This window comes from Mauremys reevesii, linkage group 11 (genome assembly GCF_016161935.1).
Source record: "Mauremys reevesii isolate NIE-2019 linkage group 11, ASM1616193v1, whole genome shotgun sequence".
Classification (NCBI taxonomy): domain Eukaryota; kingdom Metazoa; phylum Chordata; order Testudines; family Geoemydidae; genus Mauremys; species Mauremys reevesii.
This window is the reverse complement of record NC_052633.1, coordinates 4,605,860-4,633,774: the sequence shown is the minus strand read 5'-3', so window position 1 is coordinate 4,633,774 and position 27,915 is coordinate 4,605,860. Positions and strand designations below refer to the sequence as shown.

Genomic DNA, 27,915 nt, shown 5'->3' with positions numbered 1-27,915 from the left:
GCAGCAAAGAGTCCTGTGGCACCTTATAGACTAACAGACATATTGGAGAACGAGCTTTCGTGGGTGAATACCCACTTCGTTGGATGCATGAGGTGACGCCATTTTTGATGTAGATGCCACTTCCCCTCCCCTTTTGCCCACTGGGTCTTTGCTAAATAAGTCAGGGCCATTGACTTTACCATTCCAATCGTGGGACTTGTCCCAGCAGGTTTCCGTAATGCCACAGCTAGATCACATTTATGAGCAATTCCAATTCCTCTTGTTTGTTACCCAGGCCCTGAGCATTGCTGCACAGGCAATTCAATAATTTTTCTCTCTCATGTCCTTTGGCTCCCTGATTTTATTCTCAACATCTCAATTTTGTGCTAAATGACACCTCATTTCTTCCCTCTTTTTCCCCCCCGTCCCTACTGCTAGGAGCTGGCCAGAGACAGAGGCACTTTTATCCTCCCCCCGGAACAGCTGCCTGGTCTCCAAGGCCCTGGAGCCAGCTCGGGACACTCGCTTCCGCTCCCCAAGACCTGGGCGAACGAGCTCCCTGCACGGGGTGTCTGTGCTGAGAACAGCTCTGAGCTCTCTCCCGCACACAGGGCAATCTGGTCACGTCCGGTCAGGCTGCACGCGCTGCTCCCCTCTCGGGACTCATGAGCGACACCCGTTGGCAGCGAGAGGCGCTGCACTAACAGCCCTGCCTGGGCTCCTCCTGGGGTTCATGCCAGACGGGCCCGGCTCACATCCAGACGTGATCCCAGGCTCACACCCAGCAGGCCGTAAGCCCAGTCACTGGACGCCAGAGGCCCACAGAGGCAGAACATCCCCCACCCAGAAGCCATTTTGTTTTAAGCTGTTCCGAGATACGTGGCGCTGACTCTGGCGTTCTCCCCCCAACCGAGTCTCCGCCACCTCTTACCACATTCAGAGCATCAAAGAGGCGCCCCGTGGGGACATGCTCTGCTATGAAGGGACACTTCTCCTGTAGCAGCATCACTGATTTCAGCCCCTCCGCAGTGCAGTCAGCCGCAATCCAGCCGCAGTCACGGGTGCTGAAGGGGAATCCACCCTGGGGAGTCAGGCACAGCACTCAGCCCCAGGAGTGAGGGAAACTCCCCCGCCACACTCTGCCCTGCCCAAGGGACAGGGGAGCCCCCTCACCCAACCCCGCATTACAGCGCCGCCTGTGCACACGGAATGGGGAGGGAAGGCTGGCAACCATCCCCCACTTCGAGTCCAGCAGGCGGCTGGGGAGGCAGGGGAGTCCCTCCTTAACAGCAAGATGGCACCGGGAGCTACTGCCATAGCTTTCAAACCTAAGTCTGGGCCCCAAGCAAAGTGCCAGTGGTGGGTGAAATCCAGCCCATGCCGTGGGCAGGTGTCCAGACACATTCACTCAGCAGCTGGGCGCAACGGGAGGCCCTGGGGCAGGTGAGGCCCAGAGCTGGCACAGCGGGGGCTGCAGCCCAGGATGGCAGTGCCATGGTGGAGCCGGGGGGCAGGAGCTCACGCTGTGTCTGGCTGCGCTTTGCCTGTTTCACGGGACCCTCATAATTACCCTGGTGAAGCTGCCTTCCGCACCAGAAAATACTGTACTGGAGAAAACAACACTGCCCGGCCCCACCACAAACAGGCCTTAGTGGGATTGTGCCACATCTCCTTCCATGGCAACTGGCCTGATGGCCAGCCCCGGACCCACGGCCATTGGCCTCAGCTTACAGAGCCCCTCCTCCGCCGATGTGATGTGTATTGGCCAAGCCCCACCTCCATATGCAGACACCAAGCCACCTGCTGTTCTGCTTCACATGCCCCGGGCACCGCCAGGTAAACGCCAGCTCGTGCCCTTCTTCCAAGCAGGTGAGCCTGTCTAACTGTCAGCCCTCGGCACCTGGGATCTCAGTCACGGCCGCAGACTCCTCCGGACACCAGAGGGTCGCTCTGCTGCCAGAGCCTCCCTCTGACGCTATCACGGGATAGCTCCACTTTGAGTCTAAAAGGTTCGTTCCCTGCCCCACGAGCAGCCCAGAGCTAGGGGCAGACAGACACGTGAGGAACAAACATGGAACAACAGGGGAGAATCATCCCAGGGAAATCCAGGCACGTGGCCAGCTGTACCTTGCTCATGTGGCGATAGTACTTCTGGTAGTCGGGCGGGTTCTCCGGAATCTGCAGGAGATACGAGGGGCACCAGTGAGGAGGAACAGCAGGAGCAGCCTGGCTGCAGGCCCCAGAGGCCCCACTGCAAGAGCAGAGCACTGCAAAGGGCAGGGGTCCCACAGCTATGGTCAGGGACGGCTCTATGTATTTTGTTGCCCCAAGCATGGCCGTCAGGCGGCTTTCGGTGGCATGCCTGCGGGAGGTCTGCCGGTTCCACGCCTTCGGCATACCCGCCGCCGAATTGCCGCCAAAGCTGCGGGACAGGCAGACCTCCCATAGGCATGCTGCCGAAGGCAGCCTGAGTGGTGCCCTCACAGCGACCGGCAGGCCGCCCCCTGCAGCTTGTCGCCCCAGGCACACGCTTGCTGCGCTGGTGCCTGGAGCCGCCCCTGGCTATGGCGATGGCCACGGGATCAAGGCCAGCCATATCCGCAGAGCACTCCTGTCTCTGCTGCCACAGTCTGGTCGCCAGAAGCCAGGCTGGGATTGGTGCTTGTCCGGGCCACGTCTCCCTGGATCAGGCTGGGACCAAGACTGGCCCTGGACTCCACCACTGGGCGGGGATGAGCGGAAGGGACTTCCACAGCTGACCTTTTGCAGTACGCCCCAGTGCTGCCCTGGCGTGGCTGTGTCAGCGCACAGGGCACCTGGAGCTCTCCCCCCAGCCCGGCTGCAGAGGGCCCTGTGCGCCCCCTTGTTTTCAGGGCTTCACCCCCCCAGAGCCCTGAGAGGGACCCGTGGCTGGGACCGTCTGCACCAAGCTTCCCATGAAACTACCCTGCCACGCTGGCCCCAGCACCAGCGACAGGGCGGCCTGAGAGCAGAGGGCTGCTGGGGTGCGATCCCCGGGCCAGGGAGCCCTGCTCAGAACAGGCCTGGACGATGAGGTGGTGAGAACACCAGTGGAGGTTCACACGTGTGCTCCCATTGCCTCTAGCGCCTGTGGAGCAGCACCGGGAAACGGCACCAGTGCAGGGACATCACAGGAATCTCAGGGTCAGCCAGGCCCATGTGCCAGCCGTGTCCCAAGGCAGGCGGGTCTCCCTCCCTGAGAGAGGTGAGGCACATCCCACTTCACAAGGCCAAGTGCACCGCGCCCTGCAGCACATGCAGCCCTGGCTCCAGAGCTGGGTGGGGACAGGAGAACCCTCACCGGAGCTGCAGGGGGACAGCGGCAGGGCTCTGGAAACAGGGGAACTAGAGAGAACCCAGCTGGCTCAGCCCCTACAGAAAAGCCCCATGGAATGTAAGAAGGAGGAAACCTACAGATCCAGAGACATTCAACACGGGTCTATAGAAAGGACTCTGCAAACTAGTGCGTTTGACAGACAACGAAAGCCCCTGAGCTGAGCTAGCCCGTGGGACCCACAGCATTCACCTCCCTGCCACGCTGCTTTAAAATGCCCCTGGGCTCTGACCCCCAGACCCAAATGGAGTTAGACACCTCAATACCTTTGAGACTCTGGGCCTCTCTCCCTACCGTGACCTGGTACCAAACCCCTTTCCTCTGTATCCAGAGCCACCCAGAGGGAGGGGGCAAGTGGGGCAATTTGCCCCAGGCCCCGGGCCCCACAGGAGCCCCCACGAGAGTTTTCAGGGCCCCGGGAGCAGGGTCCTTCACTCGCTCTGGGGGTCCCAGAAAACTCTCATGGGTCCCAGGCCCCCGGAGCTTCTCCCGCTCCAGGTCTTCAGCAGCAGTTTGGCGCCGGGGGGTCCTTCCCTTCTGGGACCCGCCGCCGAAGTGCCCCGAAGACCCGCGGCGGGGGGTCCTTCCACACCGGGACCAGCCGAAGACTCCAGGCCCCCTGAATCCTCTGGGCGACCCTGTCTGTATCTCCTACCACGGCCACAGGGCAGAGGCGCTGGGTGCTGAAAGCCAGCTAACAAAACTGTAAACCCTGTGTGTTCAAACACAATGTGAAAAAGCGCAATTCCTGCTCACACCACACGGGTGCAGCACATCTCCAGAATTCTCAAGAAATCCTTCTAACAGCACCAGCAAACGTTTCACAGTGAAACCTGAGGGTGCTGCAGCACCCCCATCCCCCTAGCTCCTGTGCCTATGACTACAGCGCATGAAGGGGATGAGCCGCATGGCTGGATGCCGAGAAGCTACGCAGGACACTGCAGTCTTACCAAAGTCAATGCTGGCTTCCCACATCTGTGACCCCAACTCAGGGCTCACCTGGGTGATTTTGAGGAACTCATGGGCCTGCCTCAGACAGGAAGCGAATGCCGGGTCGTTCTGAGCACCAGCCTAGACAAGGAGGCAGACACACAAAATAAACAGACATCACTGCTCAGCTCTGTGATCAGTTTAGTTCTTCGGGAAAAACAAATTAGAAGAGAGCTCCTGGAACCTGTGCCGGGCACGGTCACTCCCTGGTAAGAGTCAAACACAGCACTTTGGCCAGCCAGGGACTCCGGGGCACCAGAGATCTGCACTGGGGTGGCTCATCTCCCACTGGCTGGTATCAGGGAGGAACAGGAACTCTCAGGCTCTGAGCGACTGGCGGAGCAGCACTGCAGTGCCCGATGCTGGAGCTGTGCCAAGCAACACACCTCCATCGCTCGCTCAGAGCCCACTCTCTGTATTCCAACATTGCTGCTGGCTCCGAGCAGCGCTGGGCTCTGGGCGGGTTTTACCACGGCAGGGGCGATATGGCCCATCTTCGTACCAGTACCCCAAAGAGAACACAGCGCATGCGGAGAAGAGGTAACAGGAACTCCCCTTGGTCCCTGCCCATGTGCATTTCAACGCCTACCCACCAGTGCCGTGGGGCCACGTGCCTGCACCTGATGGGGGTTAGGACGGTATTTTCGGGTACCATCCCCGGCAGCATGCCACATGCTTATGGAACAGCTATAACGGCTCTTCCCTACGCTCCTGCCAGCTCCACGCCTGCAGCTGCCCAAGTGCAGGTTCCCAAGCGGCGTGACAATGCTGCTCATCTCCGGGTGTTACTACAGGGGACACGTGCAGAGCCCTGTGACATTCTAGCCTTGCTCCAATGACACCTCGCACCCAGCGTTTAAAGGCCAGTCCGCCTGCAAACCTGCACACACCTGCCTTTGTACACAAGTGCATCCACCCGATGCTACAGGGCACTAGCTGTTCTGCGCCCTTAGCGTGCGTTCGGAGCTCGCTGGGATCGCAAGCCTGCAGCTCTCTCTCTAAACGCTGCGCTCTGGCTGCACCACCAGTTACCGGCTCAGCACAGGGAGCTCAGGGTGACATTCTCTGGCCTGTGCTATGCAGGGGGTCAGACTCGACGATCGTCACAGTTCTGTCCAGTCTTGACACCCGAGGCTGTCGAAGCCTCTCTCTAGTGTTGCTGTTGAGCGTACACTGCAGGAGCCGGGCCCCCAAGAGCCACGGCTCTGAGGAAAGTGCAGGATGGTGCCTGTCTGAGACCCACGGCCCTGGGGGGCAGCCCAGCAGGCCGGCACGACAGCAAACATTACCTCCAGGAAGGCTTGGACGGCAAACGCTGTGTCCCAGAGCTGGGATCCGTTGGTGCTCTGGAACAGAAGAGTGTGCAATGAGAAGCAGCTTTTCAATCCGCCCCAGGCTTCCCGCCCACCCATCGGGCCACACTGCCTGCAGGTACCATCACGCTGGACCAATGGGCCCCACAGACAGAGAAGGCTATAGGGCACACGGCTGGGTGCAGTCACGCAGCACAGGCACCGTCACACTGCACCAATGGGCCCCACGCACAGGGAGGGCTGCAGCCTAAGGGAACCCACTGGGGCAGAAACGGGCAGCAGGAGCAGGGTTATGGGGTTTTTTGGTTCAGGGGATGGGGTTAGAATTTCCCTCCAAAGCTATTTTAGGGTCTGATCCTGCAAGCCCCGCGAGGACCCAGTGCAGGATGGCTCCAGGAACCTTACCCAACCCAGCGTTGGTGCATACAGCACCCTAGGCTGCAAGCTGCATCCCAACACAGCGACTGGAAACAAGAGAGAGCCCACAGCAGCATGCAGAGCACGAGCCGTAGGGACGGGACGGGACGGGACGGGGGCGTCTCTGAGCTGAGATGTGAAGTGAGGCAGAGCCAGGAAGACTGGCCCAGAGGGCAGGAGCTGCAGGGGACACGGCTCTCGCACAGCAGAGGAGGCCGGAGGGAAGGGCAGAGAAGCTGCAGCAAGCCCACAGAGGGGTTCAGAACGAGGGCAGTTTGACCATGGATCCTGAACCCAGAGAGGAGCGCGAGGAGGGGACTGGGATGGGCTGACAGGGCTCCAGGCACATGGGGGCTTGGGCAGCAGCATGTGGGCCCTGCTGGGCTGGGCCGTGGGGCAGCCCCAGAGATGGCAGCCGCGGTACTCAAGCCCCAAGGAGCTGATGGCTGGGAGAAGGTCTCGGTGGAGAACTGCACTACGAGACCACCTGCATGGTGGGTCTGCGAGTGCTCTGCTGGCCAGGGCCAGGCCACGACACCAGGAACAGTCAGTTTTTGCACAAACTGACAGCAGTGCGAATGGCTGGCTGGGCGGCAAGGGGAGCCGTGGGGCGGGGGAGGAGGGAGGTGGCAGAGCTGTGTCTGGGGGATGCATCGCTGTCCTGGGAGAGGCACGTTTGCCAGGGAGACACTGAGCTGCAGGAAGTGGGACAGAGAAGCAGCCTGTGTGGCCAGGGCATGGGGGAGCAGCCCGCAGCCCCTTTCCTTGCTGGACACTCAGCAGGGGCCAAGCAGCCGTTACTGCTCTGTTCTAGCCCCCAGCGCAGGTAGGAGAGGGGCTGCCCGCTAACGTGGGGGCCAGAACCGCACAGCTGAGACAGGACAGGACGGGACTCCCCCCTAGGCTCCATCCCAGGAGCAATGCGTGTGTGGCAGGGGCTGGGCACGGGATGGCGGGTGCAGAGCACCCCCCAGAGGTGCAGGGGAAGCAGCTGCCTGAGAGCAGGACACACACTGCTCCCAATACCAACCCCTCCTACCCTCGGCCAGGAGGAGGAGCAGGGACGGGAGAAGCTGCTGCTGTGAGCCGCACAGCTGGGCCAGGACTGGTCCTATGACCATCAACAGCCCGGCAGGAAAGGGAGACATTGCAGGGGTGGCGGGTCCCCCAAGGCAGAGCAGCCTGGCGAGACCCCCTTTGCAGTAAGTGCTCAGTCCCTGGGGGAGGGGTCCCTGCCCAGCCCTGGGAGCCGTCTCACAGCAGCAAGAGCGGGCCCAGGGTCCCTGCGTTCGCTGCCAGGGCCACAGCGCCTTACCTGCATCTTCATGCCGTCCAGTCCCAGCCTGCGTGGAGAGAGAGCACATCAGTGCAGCAGCCTGGGGAGCGTGGTCCTGTCCCCAACTCCCGCAGCCACCAGGCGTCTAGCACTGCTGCCAGGGCACGGAGCACTGAGCTTCACAGGCAGCCTTGCAGCAGCTTCCCCAGGGGCCCTGGCCTGCCCCTTCCCAGCCCTCTGGCCCCCACCTGACTGGGAGAACTGGAGCGAGTGCGACTCGCTAATAAGGAGCCAGGGTCTGGAGCTGGCTGCTGATCAATGCAAGACCCCCCCATTCACATGCCACCTGCACAGAGCTCCCTGCTCCTGGGGCCTAGGCAGTGTGGTAGCCCTGGGGGCAGAGCAGGGTCCCCCATGGCAGGTCTGGGCAGCAGGTTCCCTGCTAGGGCCTGGGGATTCCCGCACAGGGCAGAGTGGCTCTCTCTAGCTGAGCCCTGCGCTGTCTCTGGGGCTGGGGAGGTGCATAGGCCTGGCCTTACCAGAGGTAATCAGGGATCCTGGAGACATGCTCCTGAAAGGCTGGAGAGCTCTCCCCCTCCACGGACCAGCGAACCAGCATGTTAATGGTCTTGGAAACCTGCCGAGAGAGAAGGCGTCACTCCCCTGCAGAGCGCAGTGGTGTTCGGCACCTGCACAGCATGACCTGACCTCGTGACCAGCCACAGGAGCAAACCCCAGGCTGGGGCTGTCTGCAGGTGAGCGAGCACGTCTCCATGGGGCTCTGGTCACAGAACAGACCCCTTGGCATCCCCATGGCTGTTCCCCATCACTCTCCAGCCAGGGCCTTCCACCAGCTGTTCCCAGCAAAGACTCTGCAGAGGGGAACAGCTGGCACGCCCTGCCTCCACGGCCACTGCACAACGACCAGGCGGTTGCTCACACTCTCCTCTCCCGCCAACCTGCTCACGCCCCTTGTCACCCACCGTGAACTCTCCTGTGTGCAGCGCCCAGCACAACAGGCCCTGAGCCTGCCTGGATTGCTGGTTGCTATGGTTACGTGCCAGCAGCCGGGCAGAGCCGGGGAGTCCCAGGCCGGTCTCTCCCGCACCTGGGCAGGAATTGGAGCCAGCGCCGTTGATTCAGTGGGAGCAGTAACGAGCAGCCTACCGGGCCAATGCTGATGGCCTTGGTGAATCTGTCGTCAGCCTTGATGTGGTCATACAGCTCCGCGATGGCTCGCTGCCTCAGCCGGGCGCTGTGGTGGGCTTCGTACACGTTCAGGATGGCTGAGATGGGAACAAGAGAGACACAATAAGCTGCCTGGTCCCAACTCCTGGGCGAGCAGGGCCCGGCCCCGAGCCCCAGAGAGCTCCCCCATCCCTTCCCCAGCTGGCCAGGGCTCTGCGGGGAGCCCCAGGGACACAGCCCCACACCTGGACTGAACCCTGGTTGTTTCACTGCTGCTCAGCCCGAGACAGGACCAGAGCGAAGGTGGGAAGCTGCTGAGTGGGGACAGAACCCGAGGTATTAAGATTCACTCAGTGCCCCAGCACACAGCCCACGCTGGACTCAGAGCCTCCGCAGACACCTCAGAGACGGAGTGTTTGGAGTTGTTCTGTGAGCCCTGATTTGGCACCAATGGCACCAGACAGTCAGGATGGGCCTGGGTCCAGCCCCCTCCAGCGGCAATCAGCACAGACCCCCGCGCCTTTCCTATGTGCTGGACCCAGGTGGCTGCTGCTGGCTCGTGGCTGATGCAAGCGAGCCAAAGCCGCACACAAATTGCCCTCGTGCCCACTGGGCAGGGCAGTAATGGTGGCTCTGTGCGGAGGCCAGGCAGGCACAGCTTTGTCAGGCACACGCATTCCCTCCCAAGTTAGTAAAGTCTTGCCAGCTTCTGGTCCCTGGCCACTCTGAGATCCCACTGGCAGGGCAAGGCTGACAGGAAGCTTGGGGGCTGCACTGGGGTCGGATGTAAGGCTATGGGGACAAAAAACAACCAGCACATCAGCTATCCCCCGCCGTGCCCTGGCCAGGCCCAGCCACTTCCCTACTCACCATTGGCAAGTGTGAGCAGCCAGCTGTGTGGGGTGTTGAGATCGCAGGCAGCCACGTTATTCCTCTGGGCCGGCCAGTCAATGCTGGAGTAGTCCTGGACATACAGCTCCTGGCATGGAGCAGGCGGGAGATTAGCCATCCGCTCACTAGCGCGCCATGGGAGCAGACCCATGAGACAGCTGCAAGTGTCAGCCTGGCGGGGTTGGCAGCCAGGGGGAGTACAGCATGGAGGACGCAGGGGAGCACCGGGGAAGGAGGGCAGCGCTGCCTGGCTCACTCTGTGGCTCCACACCAGCCACCGGGACAGGTCCCATGTGGGAGCTACTCCCAGCGCCCTTTGCTAAGGAGAGTTAACAAGAGGAGAAAGCACCTTCAGATAGTGCCAGAGCACCTGAGGGGGGTGTCGGGGGCCCACACGGCCTGGGGTGGTGTCACGGAGTTTGGGGGAGTTCGGGCCCTGCAACCCCCACTTCCTGCGATTCACCGTGACTCTCAGCCAGCCAGTAAAACAGAAGGTTTATTAGACAACAGGAGGACAGTCCCAAGGAGGGCTTGTAGGTACAACCAGGACCCCTCAGTCAGGTTCCTTTGGGGGCAAGGATCTTAGACCCCAGACTTGGGGTTCCCTGCCTCTTCCCAGCCAGCCCAAAACCGAAACTAAAAACCTCTCCAGCAGGCTCTCTCCCTTTCTCCAGCTTCCAGGGCAAAGGTGTTGACTCTCTCCTGGCTCAGGTTACAGGCTCAGGTCCTGCCCCTCACCTAAAGTCATCCCCTGCTCTCCCACCCCACCATGCAGACAGTCCCTACTGCATCACATCTCTCCCCCTTGGAGACTGAACTGAGCAGGGTCACTTTGACCAGTGACCCGGGGAAGTTCAGGGTGGCAGTGGTGGGATTTACTGCACCCCATGGACAGCGCTTCCTGCAGTATGTGACTGGGGAGCAGTGAAATGAAGGGGGATTGACGGGGACCAGGCGTGCTTCAGATTCAGAGAGAGATGGTTTCAGGGGGCGATTAATCCCTGGGAGTGTGTGACCAGAGAGAAGGACTTTGCAGTAACAGGGTCCCCCAGGGGATTGCAGAGAGCGGTCCCAGGGACGGAGGAGTCTGCCACTCAACCCTAGCAGAGAGGTGGTGACCTCAAGGGCTGGCACGCTGGGGTCTCCCTGGAAACCATGGGGAGCGGTGAGCACCCAGGCCTGTGAGTGGCCAGCAGGAAGAGGTTTGCCAAGCGGCTTAAGAGTGACCTGGTGGAGCTGTGCAAGCAGAGGGGGCCGCGCAGAGGGAGGCTCACCAAAGACCAGCTCATTGCCCAGCTGAAGGAGGGAGATCGCTTGAGTGAACTGATCCCTGTCTCTGAGGGAAGCAGCCTGGCAGATGCAGCACAGGCACCAGTGTCTGTCCCAGCTGGGAGTGGTCAGCCGGCTGCTGAGGGTTTCCTAAAACCCCTTCTGCCTATGCCTAGGGGAAGGGCGGGGAGGAGCCCAATGACTATCGAGGGCACCGTGACACCCCCGGACAGCAGGGGATCCTCCCGGCGAAGACTCGCTGGCCAGCAGGGAATCGTCCCGGCAACGCTCGGCATCCGTGGAGCGAAAGCGGCTGAAATGGGAGAGATGGAGGACCGTGAAAAACAGAGACAGCATAAGGAAAGACAAAGGCAGCGGAATATGAAGAAGAAAGAGAGACAGAGGGAACACAAAGCGAGACAGAGGAAGCATGAAGGGAAACAAAGGGAGCATAAAGAACGACAGCGTCATCGTGAGCTGAAGCTGGCGAGGCTGAGGGGCAGCGGGCCCCCGGCTGCGGTGATTGAGGGCCCAGGACTGTGCGGAGCTTTGATAAGCGCATCCTGGCCCAGCGTAAGGAGGGGGAGGACATGGATGACTTCCTGGATGCCTTTGAGACGGCCTGCGAGCTGCACCAGGTTAATCCTGCGGACAGGCTACGGGTTCTCACCCCCTTACTGGACCCCAAAGCCGTGGCATTGTACCACCAACTGGAAGCGGCGGAGAAAGGGAACTACAAACTATTCAAGCAGTCCCTACTGCATCACAGGGGGCACACAGCCCGAAAGGGGGGGGGGCGGTCTCCAGGGCCCACACAGGCCAGAATGGGGGGAACATGCTGGAGCACGCTCAGGCAGCAGGGAGGGCCAACGGCTCAACTTAACTCTGGCTGGAGGCCTGTGTGCAGGACTCCACCCCACTCCAATTCACAGCAGGGCTCCCGGGCCCAATGGGCAGGAAGAAGACAGCCCCTAAAGCGTAACACCCCTTCAGGCCTAGGGGTGTCAGGTGCCCAGCCTGAGACACCAAGTCTGATTCGCAGAGGGCAGGGCTCAGTGCTCTCAAATCAGACCCCTCCCGGGGGGCCAACGGGGCCTCCCAAAAATCACTCATCCCTTTGGAAATGCAGGCCTTAGGCATGGTGAACAAGTGTGTGGTACGTACCTTGACATGGCATTCACAGGGAAAGCCTGCTCCCTGCACGACCCCAGACACTCTGCCTTTGGCTTCCCTTCCTACCTTGCCCTCCCAGCTTTCTCCTTCCTTCCCCAAAGCCCACCCCAATTCCTGCCCCACAGGGCTCCCATCAGCCAAGGTTACCAGCAATGGAAGAGCGTTAATGCGGCACCTACACGGGCTGTTTGAGGCAGGCACTCCCGGGCCCCCCATGACTGTCCTGGCCACTGAGTATCAGAAATAAGACTTGCAGGTGACTCGTAGAAGAACCTTCACAGGGAGAAGATACCAGGTACCGAAGGGCGGAGAAAGGCAGAACAAGAACCAGTGGCTGAAGCCATGAGGCCCGAACAGTGAACAACAAGGACGATCAACCACCGGAATGAGCTGCCAAGGGAACTGGCAGACTCTCCATCTCTTGATGTCTTCAGCTCCCGACTGGCTGCCTTTCTAGATGGCACGTTGTACCGCAGCCAGACACGTCTCTGGGCTCAGTCCAGAGTAACTGGGTGACATTCTCTGGCCTTCGTTGCACAGGAGCCTGACTAGATGATCTACCGGTCCCTGGATGTGATGAATCGAGCTCTGGGTCATCACACAGACAGCAGGGCATCGATTCCACGCAGCTCCTGTTGAGAAGGTTACTACTGCACCCATGAAGGCAGAGCCTTTCCATCTGCTAACGAGAGCTCGGATACTGCACAGAGGGAACATGCCAGCACAGGCCAGTCGTACCTCAGCCCTAAGCTAAAGGGAAAGCATGGAAGGACCACGTGGCTCACTCAAGCAATACCCCCCTGAGGGAGCAGAAATGTAGCGCACACGACGCCAACGTACAGAAGTATCAGCTGTGACAGGGAAGGCGTAAGGAGGCTCAGAGGGAACCGGAATGGCCAGCAGCAAATAGGAACTTCTGTAAGTCTAGAGAACCAGGAAGCTGGTGAGAGTCGCTGGCCCTGCTAGATCAGCAGGGAGTGGGCGGAACAACCAGGGAGGACAAGATGCTGAGCGGCAGGATTACTAAAGTCTTCACCACAGAGAACGAGGGGAGAGTCCCACCCTGAGCTCCTCTTTGGTAACAGACGAGGCAGCATGAGGGACGGAGGTGTCAGACAGGGGCTGCTGGGACATGGCTCAGAGCCGTCGCAGTTAGTGCCCAGGCAGGGGGAAGACCCAGAAGCTCTGGTGGGACGGTGGAACAAGGGTCTGACGTGGGGATCACATCACAACAAGCCTACAGGGATCTCCAACAAAGCACTGCCAGGGGCTGGGATTTGCACCCAATGAGGAGATTCGGGTCCATGTGACTAGACACAGCTGAGTCATGGTGGGAAGGGTCTCCAGGCCACCGTAACGCAGGGTGAGGAGCGGGGAGGGTGCTCAGGGAGTTCATTTACCTGTCGGAGGCTCTGGACAAGCTCATCCTCCTCGGCAGTCAGGCGCGTGGCGTAGCAGTAGCTCATCGGCAGGTACACCTGGCGGCAGTGGCACCAGAGCGTGGAGGGGTGGGCTGGCATCCAGGCCGGGAGCAGCCTGTCACACAACAGAGGACGCTGTTGGCAGTGTGTGGGATGGGGAGTGGGGGGCCGCAGGGACATGGGCACAGTTAAGGACAGGGCTGCGGGGCAGTCAGAGGGGTAATGTGCCCAGGAGACACTCGGGGCCCAGGATAGCCGCTGCCTGAGGGGTAGAGCAGCCGTTCAGGACAACGCGCAGACCCCTGACAACCGCTGCTCCATGCTCCCGGGGTGCGGGGGAGCTGGGAGAGAAGCTGGAGCCCTTGTTTGGAGCCAGGAGACTGTCTGCTCCAGCCTGAGGAGAGCGTTCTGGGCTCTCCCAGCAACCCAGCGAGGCTGTTATCCTGGGCGGGGCCTCTGCCCACAGCCTGCAGCTGATTCCTTGTGGTTCGTGTTAACGGGGTGTGGAGGGAGGCGCAGGGAATAAACAGCCTCTCCCGTGGGGAACATGCCAGTGGGCAATGCTGCCACTGGTTTCCCTGTACTCAGCCAGCTGCCTGAACTCCCTCACCTCACACTGCCCCCTGCTCCTGGCCCCTGGCCAGCTCAGGCACCAGCTGTCCCTGAGCGCTGGGGGAGTCTGCGGCAAGCCCAGTTCTAGGACGGGGACAGCCATGGCATGCCAAATGGGGAGGAACCGTGTCAGGACCCAGCACAGGAGGGAGAGCGCAACGTGTGGGTCTGGTGGCTGGCAGAGAGGGCAGGAAAGCTGGAGGTCGAGCAGGTGGGCCGAGTTTGGATGGGGGAGGGAAGGTCATCAACAGCACATCCCTCCCCCATCAGCCCATGCCCCAGCGTATCCCCTCTGCTCCAGGTCCACCCAGGAATGGTGCCTGGTTTCCATGTCCGAAGCCTGCTGGACCAGGCTGAGCGTGAGAATAGGGGACTGGTGCAGGCCGGGGATTGCTCTCAGGTCCCTGGTGTTCGGCGTTGGGCTTTCTGCTGTGTGCTGATGTGAAAATCAATACACTCTGCAGATACAGAAGAGCACCTACCACAGCTCAGGGAACAGCGTGTTCATTCCCTCCCAGCTGTAAACGTTCAAGACGGCCAGCCAAAACTTCCCCCACGACGGGATTCCCACAGCACCACCTGGAGAGAGACACACAGATCTGGGCTCTGACGGCAGCCACGGGGGCCAGGGACACAGACTCTGCCACATGACAGGGCATGAAAAGAGGCTCCTGAATCCTGGTCTGGTTGCGTGGCAGGCCAGGGGCCCTGGAGAGCTGCAGGCCGGTGCAGCGGGTGCATGATGGGCACTGCGCCCCGACAGACACAGCCATTCAGAAACGACACCTGGGAAGGGCATGTTTTCTGTGCAAGGTGCAGCCGGTGAGACCACTGAGCATTGTGTCATGGAGCCACGAAGTGAAGCTAAGCCACATGAGGGGGCTGGAGATGACGATTTAACCCACAACCGACTGCTGAGATGGACCGGATGTTTGCAGGGCTCATGAGTACCCTGCCTCCCAAATGGAAGCGTTCGCAACTGGTGAAGGAGCTGAGGTTTCACCATCACCCCAGAAGGTAAGTGCTGCAGGGTCCTGGCACAGCAGGATGCAGCATCGTCCGTGACATCCCACACGTGCCGCGACAGCCAGGCCAAGCTGGGAGAAGCTAAGGGTGGCAGGGCAGAAACTAACATGCAAACTGCACATGCTGCCATGCAGCCAAGGACAAGCCCTTGCAAAGGCTCACTCCACTCTGGTTGCATGTCCCCTTGCCTACCTCTCACCCCTTCGGAGCTGGGCAAGCCCTTCTCAACAGTCCCAGCCCCATGGCTGCTGGGGGGAGGACAGGATGCCAGAGAGCTCCAGCCACATGCTGACCTTTGCTGTGGAGGTTGATCCGAGCCCTCACGAGGTCCGGGTCATCCGGCCCCACCCCCAGAATCCTCAGGGATGTGTAGTTGAGCGCTGTGCCAAACACTGTCGATTTGTCTTCCACGTGCCTGCCACATACAGAGAGCGGGGAAGTCAGACGTGGCTGAGTACTTGTGCAATCATTGGGGAGAACCTAAGCAGGGGGTTAAAGCTAACCAGGCAAACTAACCGAAAAGCAACCACCCTGGGCCAAGCTGCTGGGGATCGGGAACGAAATGCTCCCAGCCCCTCACTCTAGTGGTCTCCCCATGGTGAAGGGGGGCTCTGGTTACGCCACATGCTGGCCTCCCCGGCACTGCAGCTCCAGCAGTCTCACACTGAGCCATTTCCCACATGTAAGGGAGCACCAGGCCAAGCGCTGGATGCTGCGCTGGAGCTTCCGAAGCACTCGGCCATGGCCTAGCCTGTCCCCGCTGAAGCCATAGGCAAGTGCTCTCGTCAAGCCAAGGGGGGCAGAGCGACGCCAATGCCGAGCACTGCAAAACCCCCACCACTGCATTGCTGTGTGATTCAGTACAGTGGCACTGCCGGAGCTAAAGTCACCCCGGAAGTGCCGATGAAGTGGGGCTTGATTTGCTAATGAAATCAGAGTGTTTCCCTCCCAGGGGCCAGCTTGGGGCTGGTGGGATTTCAGTGATTTTGTTTAATAGGTTGAGGCAAGACCCGCTGAAAATGAGCCAGTTTTGAACATTCTCCCTTGTTTCCTAGTGCTCCTCTGGGTCCCCCTCCCCTCCGCTGGAATAGGGACACCTGCCTAGACAATGGCAGAGAGCTGGCAGTGCAGGTGTACGTCTCTACCGTGATTCTTTCCCTTTCACCCAGGCCTCTGATCACAGACCCGCCTCCTAGAGTCGGGAAAGACATTCTTCTGCAGCGAAGCTGTCACGGGGTCCCCGGGCGATGCTCTGGAACTGCTCCCCACCAAGCCAGTCAGGACTTTGGGGAGCCTCCTCTCCCTCGGAGCAGACTGTCTGCAGGGCAAGAAGCTCACACGGCTTCAGCTCCTGGGTCTCTCCTTGGAGCATTCAGCATCCTCTGCCCCTCCGTGCGCTTCGCACAGCGAGTCCGCCCCAGCAGGGTCCTGGGGAAGCCACCGGGTCCTGCCCCGCCACTTCGCAGCCTTACTCTCAGCCATCCAGTAAAACAGAGGCTTATTTGATGACAGGAACAGGGTCTAAAACAGAGCTTGCAGCTACAGAGAATGGGACCCCTCAGCCGGGTCCATTCTGGGGGGCAGTGAGCCAGACCCCCACATCTGCACTTCACTCCACGTCCCCAGCCAGCTCCAGACTGACACCCCCTCCAGCCCCTCCTTTCTGGCCTTTCTCTCTTTCCTGGGCCAGGAGGTCACCTGATCTCTTTGTCTCCAACACCTTCAGTTGGCACCTTTGCAGAGGAGGGGCACAGGCCATCAGTTGCTAGGAGACAGAGTGTCAGGCATTTATGTGCACTGGCCCTTTGCTCTGCAGCAATCACACACCCTTATCCCACCACCTAGATACTTAAGAACTGCATAAGGGACAGGAGGCACCAACACAGTATTCAGAGAAAACATTAAGAACATTCCCAGTTTGTCACAGAAGCCAAGACAGAGTGCACGTAACAGCCAGAACGCCTCTGCAGAGCGGCCCCTGACACCACCCCTGCAATGTTCCCGGCAGTCCATCCCTGCCTGCGGCAAGGATCCCCTCACCCTTGTTTCTGTGCCCTCCGTCTCCGAGTGTATTTAATGACCAGCCAGCCCACCCCACTAACATACCTGGAGCTGCTACAGCTGCTCTGCGCCCCCCAGGAATGCCAGGACCCAGGGAGGGCTACTGAGGGGAAGCACAAAGCAGGTGGAGCAGGACCTAATGCCTGGCAATAACGTCTGAGATATAAGGCCGTATCAGAGCAGATAACAAGGCGCGAGGCAGACATCTCAGGAATGGAACTGACTTTTGTGCTTGCAAGGGGCTTCTGAGATTGCTATACTGTTTTCACTGGCTGTGTTGTGCAGGGACAGACAGATTGGAACCATTCCTCTGGTCAACTGGGTCCGGAACGCACAACCCGCCCAGTGCAGCAGGAATAAGGAGAAAGGAGCTTCTCTGCTACTCACAAGCCCCAGCCTCCGTCCGGGAGCTGCATCGAGCGCAGGTAACGCACCATCTCCCTCCTGTAACCTTCTGGCAGTGGGATCTTGGCAACCTGGCAGGTGATCAGGAAACCTGTTGGACAAAACAGTCCACTCTTCAGGCCAAACCGCCCCCTGATTTCAGCCTCAGGGACACTCTCGTTGGTTCAGAGAAGCATGTGTCCTCTTCATGGTCAGCACAGGACATGAGAAATCACTGTAGCTAGGAGTCCCAAGTACGCACTGCACGTACAGCTAACAAGGGGCAGCTGCAGGCCCAGGCTAAGTGGCTCCAAGGTCGTCGTCTGCAGGAACCCAAAAGTGTCCTCAGGGCCGTCCAGACAGAATGTACATCAGACTGTAACAACCACATGACCTTCCCTAGCATCCCCGGCTTCAGCCCCCGCGATGGAACAGGCTGTTGGGGTCAGACTGCACCAAAGGACCCCGCCCCCGTTCGGCAAAACCAGACGGGGGATTTAACTGGCTGGGTAGTTCTTGGTGCTTCACAACAGACGCCAGCTCATTATTAAAGACACGTTCCCTGGGGATTAACTGTAGTGCAAAGCAGCCGGGGCATTTCCGAGGTCACTGTTTGGGGAAACGATTGGCCAGTAAGGTTCAGCACCCTGTGTGCTGGAGAATGACAAGACACTGCCCTGCCCAGGCCGGCGACAGCACCCGACCCTGAATCATCCCCAGACAGCTAAGCAAAGACCCCACAGACCCTGGCCACGCTGTCGGACCCCGCTATCCCATCCCTACGCAGGTAACTCTGTGGGGAAGTGCTGCCGCTCAGAGCACATGGCGCAGCCATTTCATCCACCGTACCTGGCAGCAGGAAGAGGGGCCCCCCGTAGTCGCCGGCCCAGTGCCCATCCTCCGCCTGCAGGCCAGAGTAAAACTTCATCCCATTCAGCGCTGCTTCCTGGGCCGTGCGGGCCTGGGGCAAGGCCTTGAAGAACTTACTCTGCAAAGAAAGGAAGAGGAGCAGGGACAGACACAAATTGAAAGAGCAGTGCTCCAGCTCGTGCACAAAGCATGGCCAGCGGCCAAGACACCAGTACAATCAAGTGTCTTGTGCTGTGGGCAGTGCCGGTGCAAGGATGTTTTGCGCCCTAGGCAAAACTTCCACCTTGCACCCCACCCCCAAGGCTCCCCCCTCCGCCCTGAGGCACCCTCCTGCCCCAGCTCATCTCTGCTCCGTGCACGAGCACGCCGAGCACGCCGTCACTGCTTCACTTCTCCCACCTCCCAGGCTTGCGGCGCCAATCAGCTTAGGCACTGCAAGCCTGGGAGGCGGGAGAAGTGAAGCAGCCACGGCGTGCTTGGGGAGGAGGCGGGGCAGGGGTGAGCTGGGACGGGGAGTTCCCCTGCGTGTCCCCCCATTACTTGCTGCGGACGGCCATCCCTGCACTCCCCTACCCCAGTTCTCTCCACCTAAATGCCGGCGGCGATCGGAGCGGCCGAAGATCCAGCCGCCATGGCCACTGCCGAAGAAAATGGCGCCCCCCAAATCCCAGCACCCTAAGCGACTGTCTAGGTTGTCTAAATGGTTGCACCGGCCCTGGCTGTGGGCTGTGGCAGCACTGCAGTCCCACAGTGTCACGGAGTGTGGGGGGACAAGGCCCTACACCCCCGGCTTCCTGCGATTCACCAGGACTCTCAGCCAGCCAGTAAAGCAGGAACACAGTCCAGGACAGGTCTTGCAGGCACAGACAACAGGATCCCTCCCCAGTTAGGTCCATCTTGGGGCCCCAGGGGCACCTCAACCCCACTGGGGGGCCAGAGCCCTGTCTGGACTCCCCTCCATTCCCCAGCCAGCTCCTGAAACTCTCCCACTCCCCAGCCTTTGTTCAGCCTCCCGGGTGAAGGTGTCACCTGGCCTCTACCCCCTTCCTGGGTTCTCTCAGGTTACATGCTCAGGCATCTTCCCTCCAGGCCAGTCTCCCATCCCCCAGTGCAGCTCATCCTCCCAGGCCAACCCTCCCCACTCAGCAGTCACAGACCACAGTAAGAACAGTCCCAGTTCCTCACACATGGGGAATCAGGGTCTGTGTACCTCCCCCATGGCCTGCACTGCACTGGCCTTTCACACAATACTTAGTAGCAACGCCAGCAACCAGACACCAAATCCAGCACAGAGCGACTGTGCAGAGCATGCGCAGGGATGAAGAGGGTGTGGGAGGGGAGCAGAGGAGGCCTGTGAATACAAGCAGGACGCTTGCTGCCTTGAAGCACCTTCTGAGTCATTCAGTGCATAATCCCCAGAGAGTCAGCAGGCAGGGAGGGAGCAGGGCAAACAGTCCCCTCCCCCACCCCCCTTTCTCAGGGGCCAGATTCCAGGGCTCCAGGCATGGAAGGGTCAGCGGATTCTGGTCCCAACTGGACAAGATGCCCCCTTGCAGGGAGCTGTGACACCTCCCCTCTTCCCCAGCAGCCAATACAACCAGGTTGGCATGAGGTTGTGAATTCTGCCCCTGATGCCAGCACCACGTGTGCCTGCCCTGTGGAATTAGCAAGCATGTGAATCCCAGACAGTCACTGAGAAGAAGCCTCGCTTCAGAGACAATGACTCAGCATCTGGGGGCAGGAGACAATGGCGGCAATAGGGGAATTACAGCCGGCCACACGAGCATGGGGTTCAGGTGGCTGCCCCCTTCCCAGCCTCGGCAAACACTGCACTGCGGGTGAAAATCAGCCACCCACCGTGTCCAAGCCTAGGCAGTGAGCCTCCAGCCCGCTCTGCTCTCGCTCACATTCCTCGCCAGCCTCCAGGTAGCGCCAACTCTGCCGCCCTTCTTCATTGCTCAGTCGCCAGTGGGTGAGGTCACTCGCAGGTTCTGTTTTATATGGGCCGCCCCTTCTCCGCAAACACCTGGAGAGACCACAGGGAACCAGACAAATCCCAGGCGCGTCACCAAGCATTGCCGGCTCTGAGCATCGGGCTGTCAGTGCCCTGGGACGCGCAGGGCCAGTGCAGACGCCTGCTGCAGCGTTAGCAATAGACATGAGAACCCAGAGAGCTCTGCACTCAGCCATGAGCTGGCTGCCAACACTTAGACTTTGCAAAATAACAAGGGGGAAGGGGCGAGTCCTCGGAGCAACAGCTGGGCCAATGTCATGTTGCTTGGCTGTGACCACTCCACACCGTGCTGTCGGAGCAAGCACCTGACAGACCCTCAACCGGTCCCATACAGGGGACTACTTCTGGCAGCGCTCCCCTTTCCTGGCACCTTCCCACCTGTCATAAATAAACAGATCAGGGTTAAGGTCTCTTTTCCCTGGAAAGGGTTAACAAGCTCAGTAACCTGAGAAACACCTGACCAGAGGACCAATCAAGGAACAGATTATTTTCAAATCTCTGTGGAGGGAAGCCTTTGTCTGTGTTCCCTGTTTTGCTCAGAGAGCTCTTTTTGGATCTAAGAGAGGACAGTCATGTCTTCAAGTTCTCCTGGAGTAGTTTCTACTATTTAATAGTGAGTATTAATTAGAAAGGCGAATTAGTCTTTTGAGTTGCTTTCTATATTTGCAATTGTGTGTTTGCTAAAGGAAATTCTTTATTCCTGTTTGCTGATATTGCTTTTACTGAGAAAGAAGGGAGGGGGGATTCTCTCCAGAGATTGATAAATTTAGACCCTGTATTGTTCTATCTTGAATTACAGAGACAAGTTACTTTCTTTTTATTCTTTAATAAATTCTTTTCTATTAAGGACTTGTTTGGTCTTTCCTTGGGTGGATTCTCAGGGAAAGAGAAGTGGGAGGTATCCCTCTGTAGTTAGATCCCGGTATCTCTCCTAGGAAAAGGGAGGGGAGAGGAAGCAGGGGGAATGGTTTATTTCTCCTGGGTGTAAGAACTCCATGGATTTGGGGCTCTTGGAATCCCCTAGGATTTTGGGGAAGGACTGTGTCTCAATCCACATTTCCTGATTGAGTGGTGGCAGCTTACTAGATCTAAACTAGGATTTTAGTTTAGAGTCAGGTCCCCACATTGGAGCCCAACAGTTCCAAGTGGGGGTGAGACCTATGACATGGTGGCAGCAAAGGGGAGACCTACCCTAGGATTTTGGGGTGGGGGAAGACATGCGGGTCCTCACTTTGAAACCCCCCAGTTTCAAGTGAGGGTAGACCTCTGACACCACCCCACGCTGTCCTCACAGCAACCAGAGCGCCAAGTTCTAGGAGAGTTTCCCATCGGCCCATGGGGACCTGTCACTGCGAAGGGGTGGCAGCTCTGTCACCTCCCTCCATGCTGGGAGCGGTGGGGCGCTTCGTGGATTTAAAATGTCGCATTTAACATGAATTCCTAAGAGCCCTGGCCCCTGCTGGCAGGCAGGTGCTGCACAGACCAGTTACTCCGTGGCACCGTGCTGTGCCGCATTACACAGAGCCATACAGCTCCGAGCACAGGGGCTTGGCCTGAGTGCGGCCACCAGGAGCCACTGGAACAGAAACAGGCTACAACTGGGATGCAGCAACAGCACTGGCCAGGGTCACACGGGCACACTCACAGAGACACAGACACACTCTCGCAGAGGTACACACACAAATTCACATACATTCGTACAGAGACACAAACATGCTCATACACTCAGACACACACACACGCAATCCCAGACTCAGACAGACACACTCACAGGCACACACACTCGCAAAGACGCACTCACACCCCCGCACACTCACATTTCATGCCTCACCTCGCAGCTGCCCCGCAGCACCCCTCAACCCCTCGCTCGCTGGCCGCCTCACGGCTCTGACTCAGGGAGCTGCAGGCTTGTGGTGCGGTGGCTCCCCAGCTCGGCAGACACGGGCCCTCATGGTGCCAGCCAATCTCCAGCCCCGCCCCGCTGCTGGCTGGCAGTGCCCCGGCTCTGGCTGCTTGGCAGCAGCGAAAGACCCCTCCCCAGCCACCCTGCCAGCCCCAGCCCCGTCGGCACAGCCTGTGCCCTGGCAGAGAAACCCTTCCCCAGCCTGCCAGCTTCCAGGACAGCACTACCAGCCGGACAGCCACCCACCTGGGAGGGGTCCCTGGGCCCGCACTGTCAGCTGGGACCCTTGGGCTAACCAGCCAACCCACAGCACTGTGGTACCACCTCCTCTACCAGACTCAGCAGCCCAAGGCACAGTTCACCCAGTGCTTAGAAGAGGTCATTAAATCCTTCCCCAAACAACTCCAAGAGAAACTCTACAACCTCATCCCCATGACCCTGCCACATGCGTCCCAAGAGACCCAAGCACCGGAACCCAGGCAGACCCATCATTGTACCTGGCCACGGCACTGAGACTGAAGGAGTGTCAGGACACTCAGAAACTAGCCTCAAGCCAATCACCACCCAAAGGGCAGCATCCCCCAGGACAACTGACTTCCTGCACAAACTGCACAACATTAACAACCTCCCTCAGGGTACCGTCCTCACCACCAGCGAAGTCACATCCCTATACACCGGCACTGAGAGCTTCGCAGCCTGCCTCAAATATGAGACAACACTCAGATCGTCCCCCCACCTCCAAACACACCCATTTCATCCTCTCCCATAACCATTTTACAATCAACAACAAACCCTGGGAGTCATAGAATACCAGGGCTGGAAGGGACCTCAAGAGGTATCTAGTCCAACCCCCTGCTCCAAGCAAGGCCAATCCCCAACTATTTTTTTTTGCTCCAGATCCCTAAATGCCCCCCTCAAGGATTGAACTCACAACCCTGGGTTTAGCAAGTCAATGCTCAAGCCACTGAGCTCTCCCTCCCCCCACTAGGATGGCTCCCTAATATGCCAGCCTCTTCATGTGCCACCTTGAGGAAGAATGTCTGGACAAATGCACCACAAAACCAATGAGAACCTGAGTGTGACGGGATCCCCAGGGTGCAACCTGGGATGGCGAGAGCGCTATGCCTCCTTAACGCACTACTCTGGGTTGTCTCTCACAATGCCTTACTGGTGACAAGCAGCAAACCCCTCCCGGTGCTGTTCCCACTCAGTACAACCCCATGTGGAGCCCCACACCCAGCCAGATTGCATGACTGCTCCCAGAGCCACTCACAAATCACACAGCAAGGCACCAGCCAAATCCCCCACAATTATCAGCCTTGTACCACCGGAATATACCATCTTGCACTGCTCAGGACCCTTTCTTGAGCAATGCAAGTTTATTAATTGGTTCGTCACTTCATCAATGGAAAGTGACATACACCAGCCGTTGTAGCCTGAGCAGATTTACCAAACACTTCAGTCAAACTCTCTGGTAAGGATCAACATTAGAATAAGTCTATTGATTACATGCCTATCACAACATGTGGTGTACCTCATCCAATGCACTAAATGTCCTCATAACACCTATGTGAGTGAAACCAGACAATTGCAACTTTTTCAAATAAACTCACACAGGAAAATGATAAAAGCCAAAAACACCGTACCATCTACAGGTGAATACTTTTCACAGAGCAGTCATTCCATATTGACCTCTCAGTCCCCATCCTCAAACATCTTCAAAAGATGAGCCTGGGATCTTAAATTCATAACAGCGCTAGGCACTAAAAACCATGGTGTTAATAAAGACACCGGATTTATGGCTTATTACAACGATCTGTAACCCACTAGTCCCCCTTTTTCACCTTGTGACTGCAGAGGTGTCAACTGGCCACTCACTCCACGGTCAGCCGCTCGCTCTGCTGTCGGCCACTCCGCCATCACTCACTCCATCACTGCCCTCTCTACAGCTACCTCTGGAATGTCTCGAGGTCCCACCACTTAACACCGCTCTCAGTGATTTCAGCAGCTAGTGGCAGTCTCTTTTACCAGAGATACTGTCCCAGAACAGAGCTAATGCTTAGACCTGCTTATCAGTGATTTCAGCTCTTCTGATCCACAACAAAAGACTCTCAATTGAGTCTTAATCAGCTCTGTCATTGAACAGTAGAGAGGGGAAGGGTCAAATAGTATCTAGGACCCTTATTCAGAAACCACACCACCATGCAGAAACATCTACTCTTACCCTTTCTCATCTCCTCTTGGCTTTGGCACCCCTAACCCCTGCTTAGTGAGTGCAGTTCAGCTGAGGGTGAGCCCCTCAATCAGGGCATGCCAAGTTCTTCTCCCCTTGATTCACCCAAGGATAACAAAACCTTATGACCCTGCCCCCAATAACAAAGTGACTTGCAATCGAAAACCAGCCCAAAGTGATCATTTGGGCAAAGCAGCTCCATCACGCTGCACACCTAGATACAGCTGGTGTGTCTATGCAAACAAGGTTAGTTCCTGACAGCTTCTCCCCCAGTCCATCATTAGACGTCAGGGGAGAGCTCATTCAGACCCTGCTGACATACCTGGTGTTTAGCTGTGACATTGTGAGTACCTTTCCCAGACGTGAAGAAGAGCTGTGTGTAAGATGGAAGGCACGTCTCTCTCACCAACAGAAGTTGATCCAATAAAAGATATTCCCACACCCAGCTTGTCACTGTACAGCCAAACAACCAGGAGACAGGCCCATCCCCGAAGAGCTCAATGGGAGGGTAAGACAGAAACATTAACAATCGGTGTAGAAATAATTAGGAAGCACATGTTGTGACAGATTGGGTCACAGAAACCCCCTTGGGCCTGCCACCTGATGTGCTGAGACTAGCTCTGACCCCATTTTCCCAGGCAGCTTGGGACTTCAGTACCCTGCCTTGTTGAACCAGACAGACTAGCCTGCTGCAAACACAGACCCAGCTCTGAACCACGTCTCCAAAAGCTGAAGGCTTCACTGAAAACAGCTGAAGAAGTGCTCCTGTCTCCAGCACCCAGATACCCAGTTCCCAATGGGGTCCAAACCCCAAATAAATCTGTTTTACTCTGTATAAAGCTTATACAGGGTAAACTCATAAATTGTTCGCTCTCTATAACACTGATAGAGAGATGCACAGCTGTTTGCTACCCCAGGTATTAATTACTTGCTCTGGGTTAATTAATAAGGAAAAAGTGATTTTATTAAATAGAGAAAGTAGGATTTAAGTGGTTCCAAGTAATAACAGCCAGAACAAAGTAAATTGCCAAGCAAAATAAAACAAAAACACTCAGGTCTAAGCCTAATACAGTAGGAAATTAAATGCAGGTAAATCTCACCCTTAGAGATGTTCCAATAAGCTTCTTTGACAGACTAGACTCATTCCTAGTCTGGGTCCAGCAATCACGCACATCCCCGTAGTTACTGTCCTTTGTTCAGGGCCGCCTGGAGGATTCCGGGGGCCCGGGGTCTTCAGCGTCGGGGGGCCCTTCTGTTCTGGGACCCGCCGCCGAAGTGCCCTGAAGACCCGCGGCGGGGGCCCCCCCGATGCCGAATTACCGCTGAAAACCGGGCTGCGCTTCGGTGGCGGGTCCCGCTCTGTCTTCGACGTTAATTCGCCAGTGGGGGGTCCTTCCGCCGCAGAGTGGAAGGACCCCGGCCTGCGAAGACCGGGAGCGGAAGAAGCTCCTGTGCCCGGCCCTGCAAGAGTTTTCCAGGCCCCCTGGAGCGAGGGAAGGACCCCGCTCCAGGGCCCCCGAAAAACTCTGGTGGGGGCCCCTGTGGGGCTCGGGGCCTGGGGCAAATTGCCCCTCTTGCCCCCCCCTCTGGGCGGCCCTGCCTTTGTTCCAGTTTCTTTCAGGCATCTCTTGGGGGTGGAGAGATGAAGACGAAATGGAGAAGTTTCCAGGGCTTTGTATATTCTCTCTCAGGTGGGCGGAAACCCCTTTGTTCTCCTATGCAAGATCACAACAACAAGATGGAGTCTGTAGCCACTTGGGCAAGTCACATGTCTGTGGATGATTCAGCTTTTTGCAGGCCAATGTCATTGTTTACATGTTAGTTTGAACGTTCCCAGGAAAGCTCAGATGTGGACTGTCCATTGTTAGTTAAGTCCTCCCAGTTACTTGAATAACCCCTCACACTGTGTTGGCCAAATCTGCCTTATGTGCTTCTACAGCAAACACTTTAAATACAAGCATAGAGCCAACGCTCATAACTTCAGATATAAAAATGATCCATGCATACAAATAGGATGAATATAATCAGTAGATCATAACCTTTGCAAAAATATGTTACATGGCATATCTAGCATAAAATGTATTCCAGTTATATCATATTTACACTCATAAGCATCGTTCTATAAAGGGTTATGCAATGCAATGTCACACACACCAAACAACAAACTTTCAGTAACAAAATAAAGTACAGGAAAACACTGCAATGTGTGTTTTAAGGCCTAGGTCAGTCTTCAATTCCATCGTTCTATAGCCAAGAGCATGTAGCATGTATTTTATCCAGGTAGCAGCTCTTATGCAGTGCCTTGGTACAGTCCATGCTCTTATTCACGTTCCGATGATCCCAGCGTTAGCTCACCGGCAAGAGAGCTCCCTGGGTGAAGGCATGAAAAGTGGCCCAGTATCCAGATGGGGAAGACATTCCGATACGAACTGTAGCTTATTGCACAGGTCTTATTGAACACCCCACACGTTTCCTGAGGAGGAAGCAGGGGCGGCTCTATGTATTTTTCGGCGGCTTTCAGCAGCATGCCTGCGGGAGGTCCGTCGGTCTCAAACCTTCAAGGTACTTGCCGCCAAATTGCCGCTGAAGCCACAGGACTGGCGACTTCCCACGGGCATGTCACCGAAAGCCGCCTGACTGCCGCCCCCCTGCGGCTTGCTGCCCCTGGGAGGAAGAGACAGAAATTGAGGTTAATCAGCAGCAGGATCCCTGTCAGGATGGACATCTGAGTCAAAAGGTTCACTGTCAGATAACCAGTGAGGTTGTAATAGGATTTGTCAAGTCCCATCGCATAAAACGTCACCTGCTGTTACCATCAGAAACGTACCAGCTGTCTGGTGCAAAAGGCTCTTCTTGCTCTCGGTACTCCCAGCCCTATGGTAAAGAGGAGCCCTGCCAGTGAGCCCTGCTGGGAATCTGGATAAAGGCCACCAAGCCAGTTACTGAGTTTTCATAGGGAAATCTATCTGGAACCCTACTTCGGTGTAAGGAGAACGGTGGGGCCGCCCCTGGAGTTATAAATGAGAGGTCAGAATCCTGAGAGGGAAGTTCCACACCCGAATCCAAAGTCCTGTGAGAACTTAGGGCTAGTCGACACTAGAAGCACCAATGCCACTGTGCACTGCAGCGCGTCTGGGGAAGATGCTCTGTGCCGACGAGAGAGCTCTCTGCTGAGGTCGCTTTTTCAGGCCCCTGAGTGATGTAAGTGATATTGAATTAAGCGGTAGTGGAGACCTGCCCTGAGAGGGAGAGTTGAGAGCCCAGAGCAGAAAGGAAGAGAACCCAGAGAGTAACAGGAGCTGAGAGGAAGAGCAGAGTTGGGCACTGAGCTTTCAGGGGGGCTGTCTCTGAAGGGGGGAGCAGTCAGTTCCCCAGTGAGCAGCGGAGCCAGAGCAGGCTGGTGAAAGCTGCAGACAGAGGGCCACAGAAGGCTGATGGAGGGGTGAGTCCACTGATGTCTCCAGGCAAGAGCTGGAGCCCTGCCTGGCAAGGAAACAGGGTGGAGAAACACCCAAGCTAGCGTCTGGGTGAGGTGTGGTG

General features: G+C 57.8%; 1 protein-coding gene across 1 annotated transcript in view; it reads right to left on the bottom strand.

The window, feature by feature from the left end:
* Positions 1–20,198, bottom strand: part of LOC120374232 (lanosterol synthase-like) — a 29,807-nt gene extending 9,609 nt beyond the window's left edge. Inside the window, exons 1-14 of the mRNA XM_039493534.1 lie at positions 20,083–20,198; positions 18,205–18,343; positions 17,359–17,467; positions 15,204–15,325; positions 14,367–14,463; positions 13,252–13,387; positions 9,389–9,497; positions 8,498–8,616; positions 7,870–7,967; positions 7,370–7,397; positions 5,614–5,670; positions 4,334–4,405; positions 2,107–2,157; positions 911–1,060 (exon numbers count right to left, since the gene is read on the bottom strand). Coding sequence (XP_039349468.1) covers positions 911–1,060; positions 2,107–2,157; positions 4,334–4,405; positions 5,614–5,670; positions 7,370–7,397; positions 7,870–7,967; positions 8,498–8,616; positions 9,389–9,497; positions 13,252–13,387; positions 14,367–14,463; positions 15,204–15,325; positions 17,359–17,467; positions 18,205–18,283 — 1,227 coding nt within the window. The 5' untranslated portion in view covers positions 18,284–18,343; positions 20,083–20,198. The remainder of the gene's footprint in view (positions 1–910; positions 1,061–2,106; positions 2,158–4,333; positions 4,406–5,613; positions 5,671–7,369; positions 7,398–7,869; positions 7,968–8,497; positions 8,617–9,388; positions 9,498–13,251; positions 13,388–14,366; positions 14,464–15,203; positions 15,326–17,358; positions 17,468–18,204; positions 18,344–20,082) is intronic.
* Positions 20,199–27,915: the final 7,717 nt, after the last annotated feature.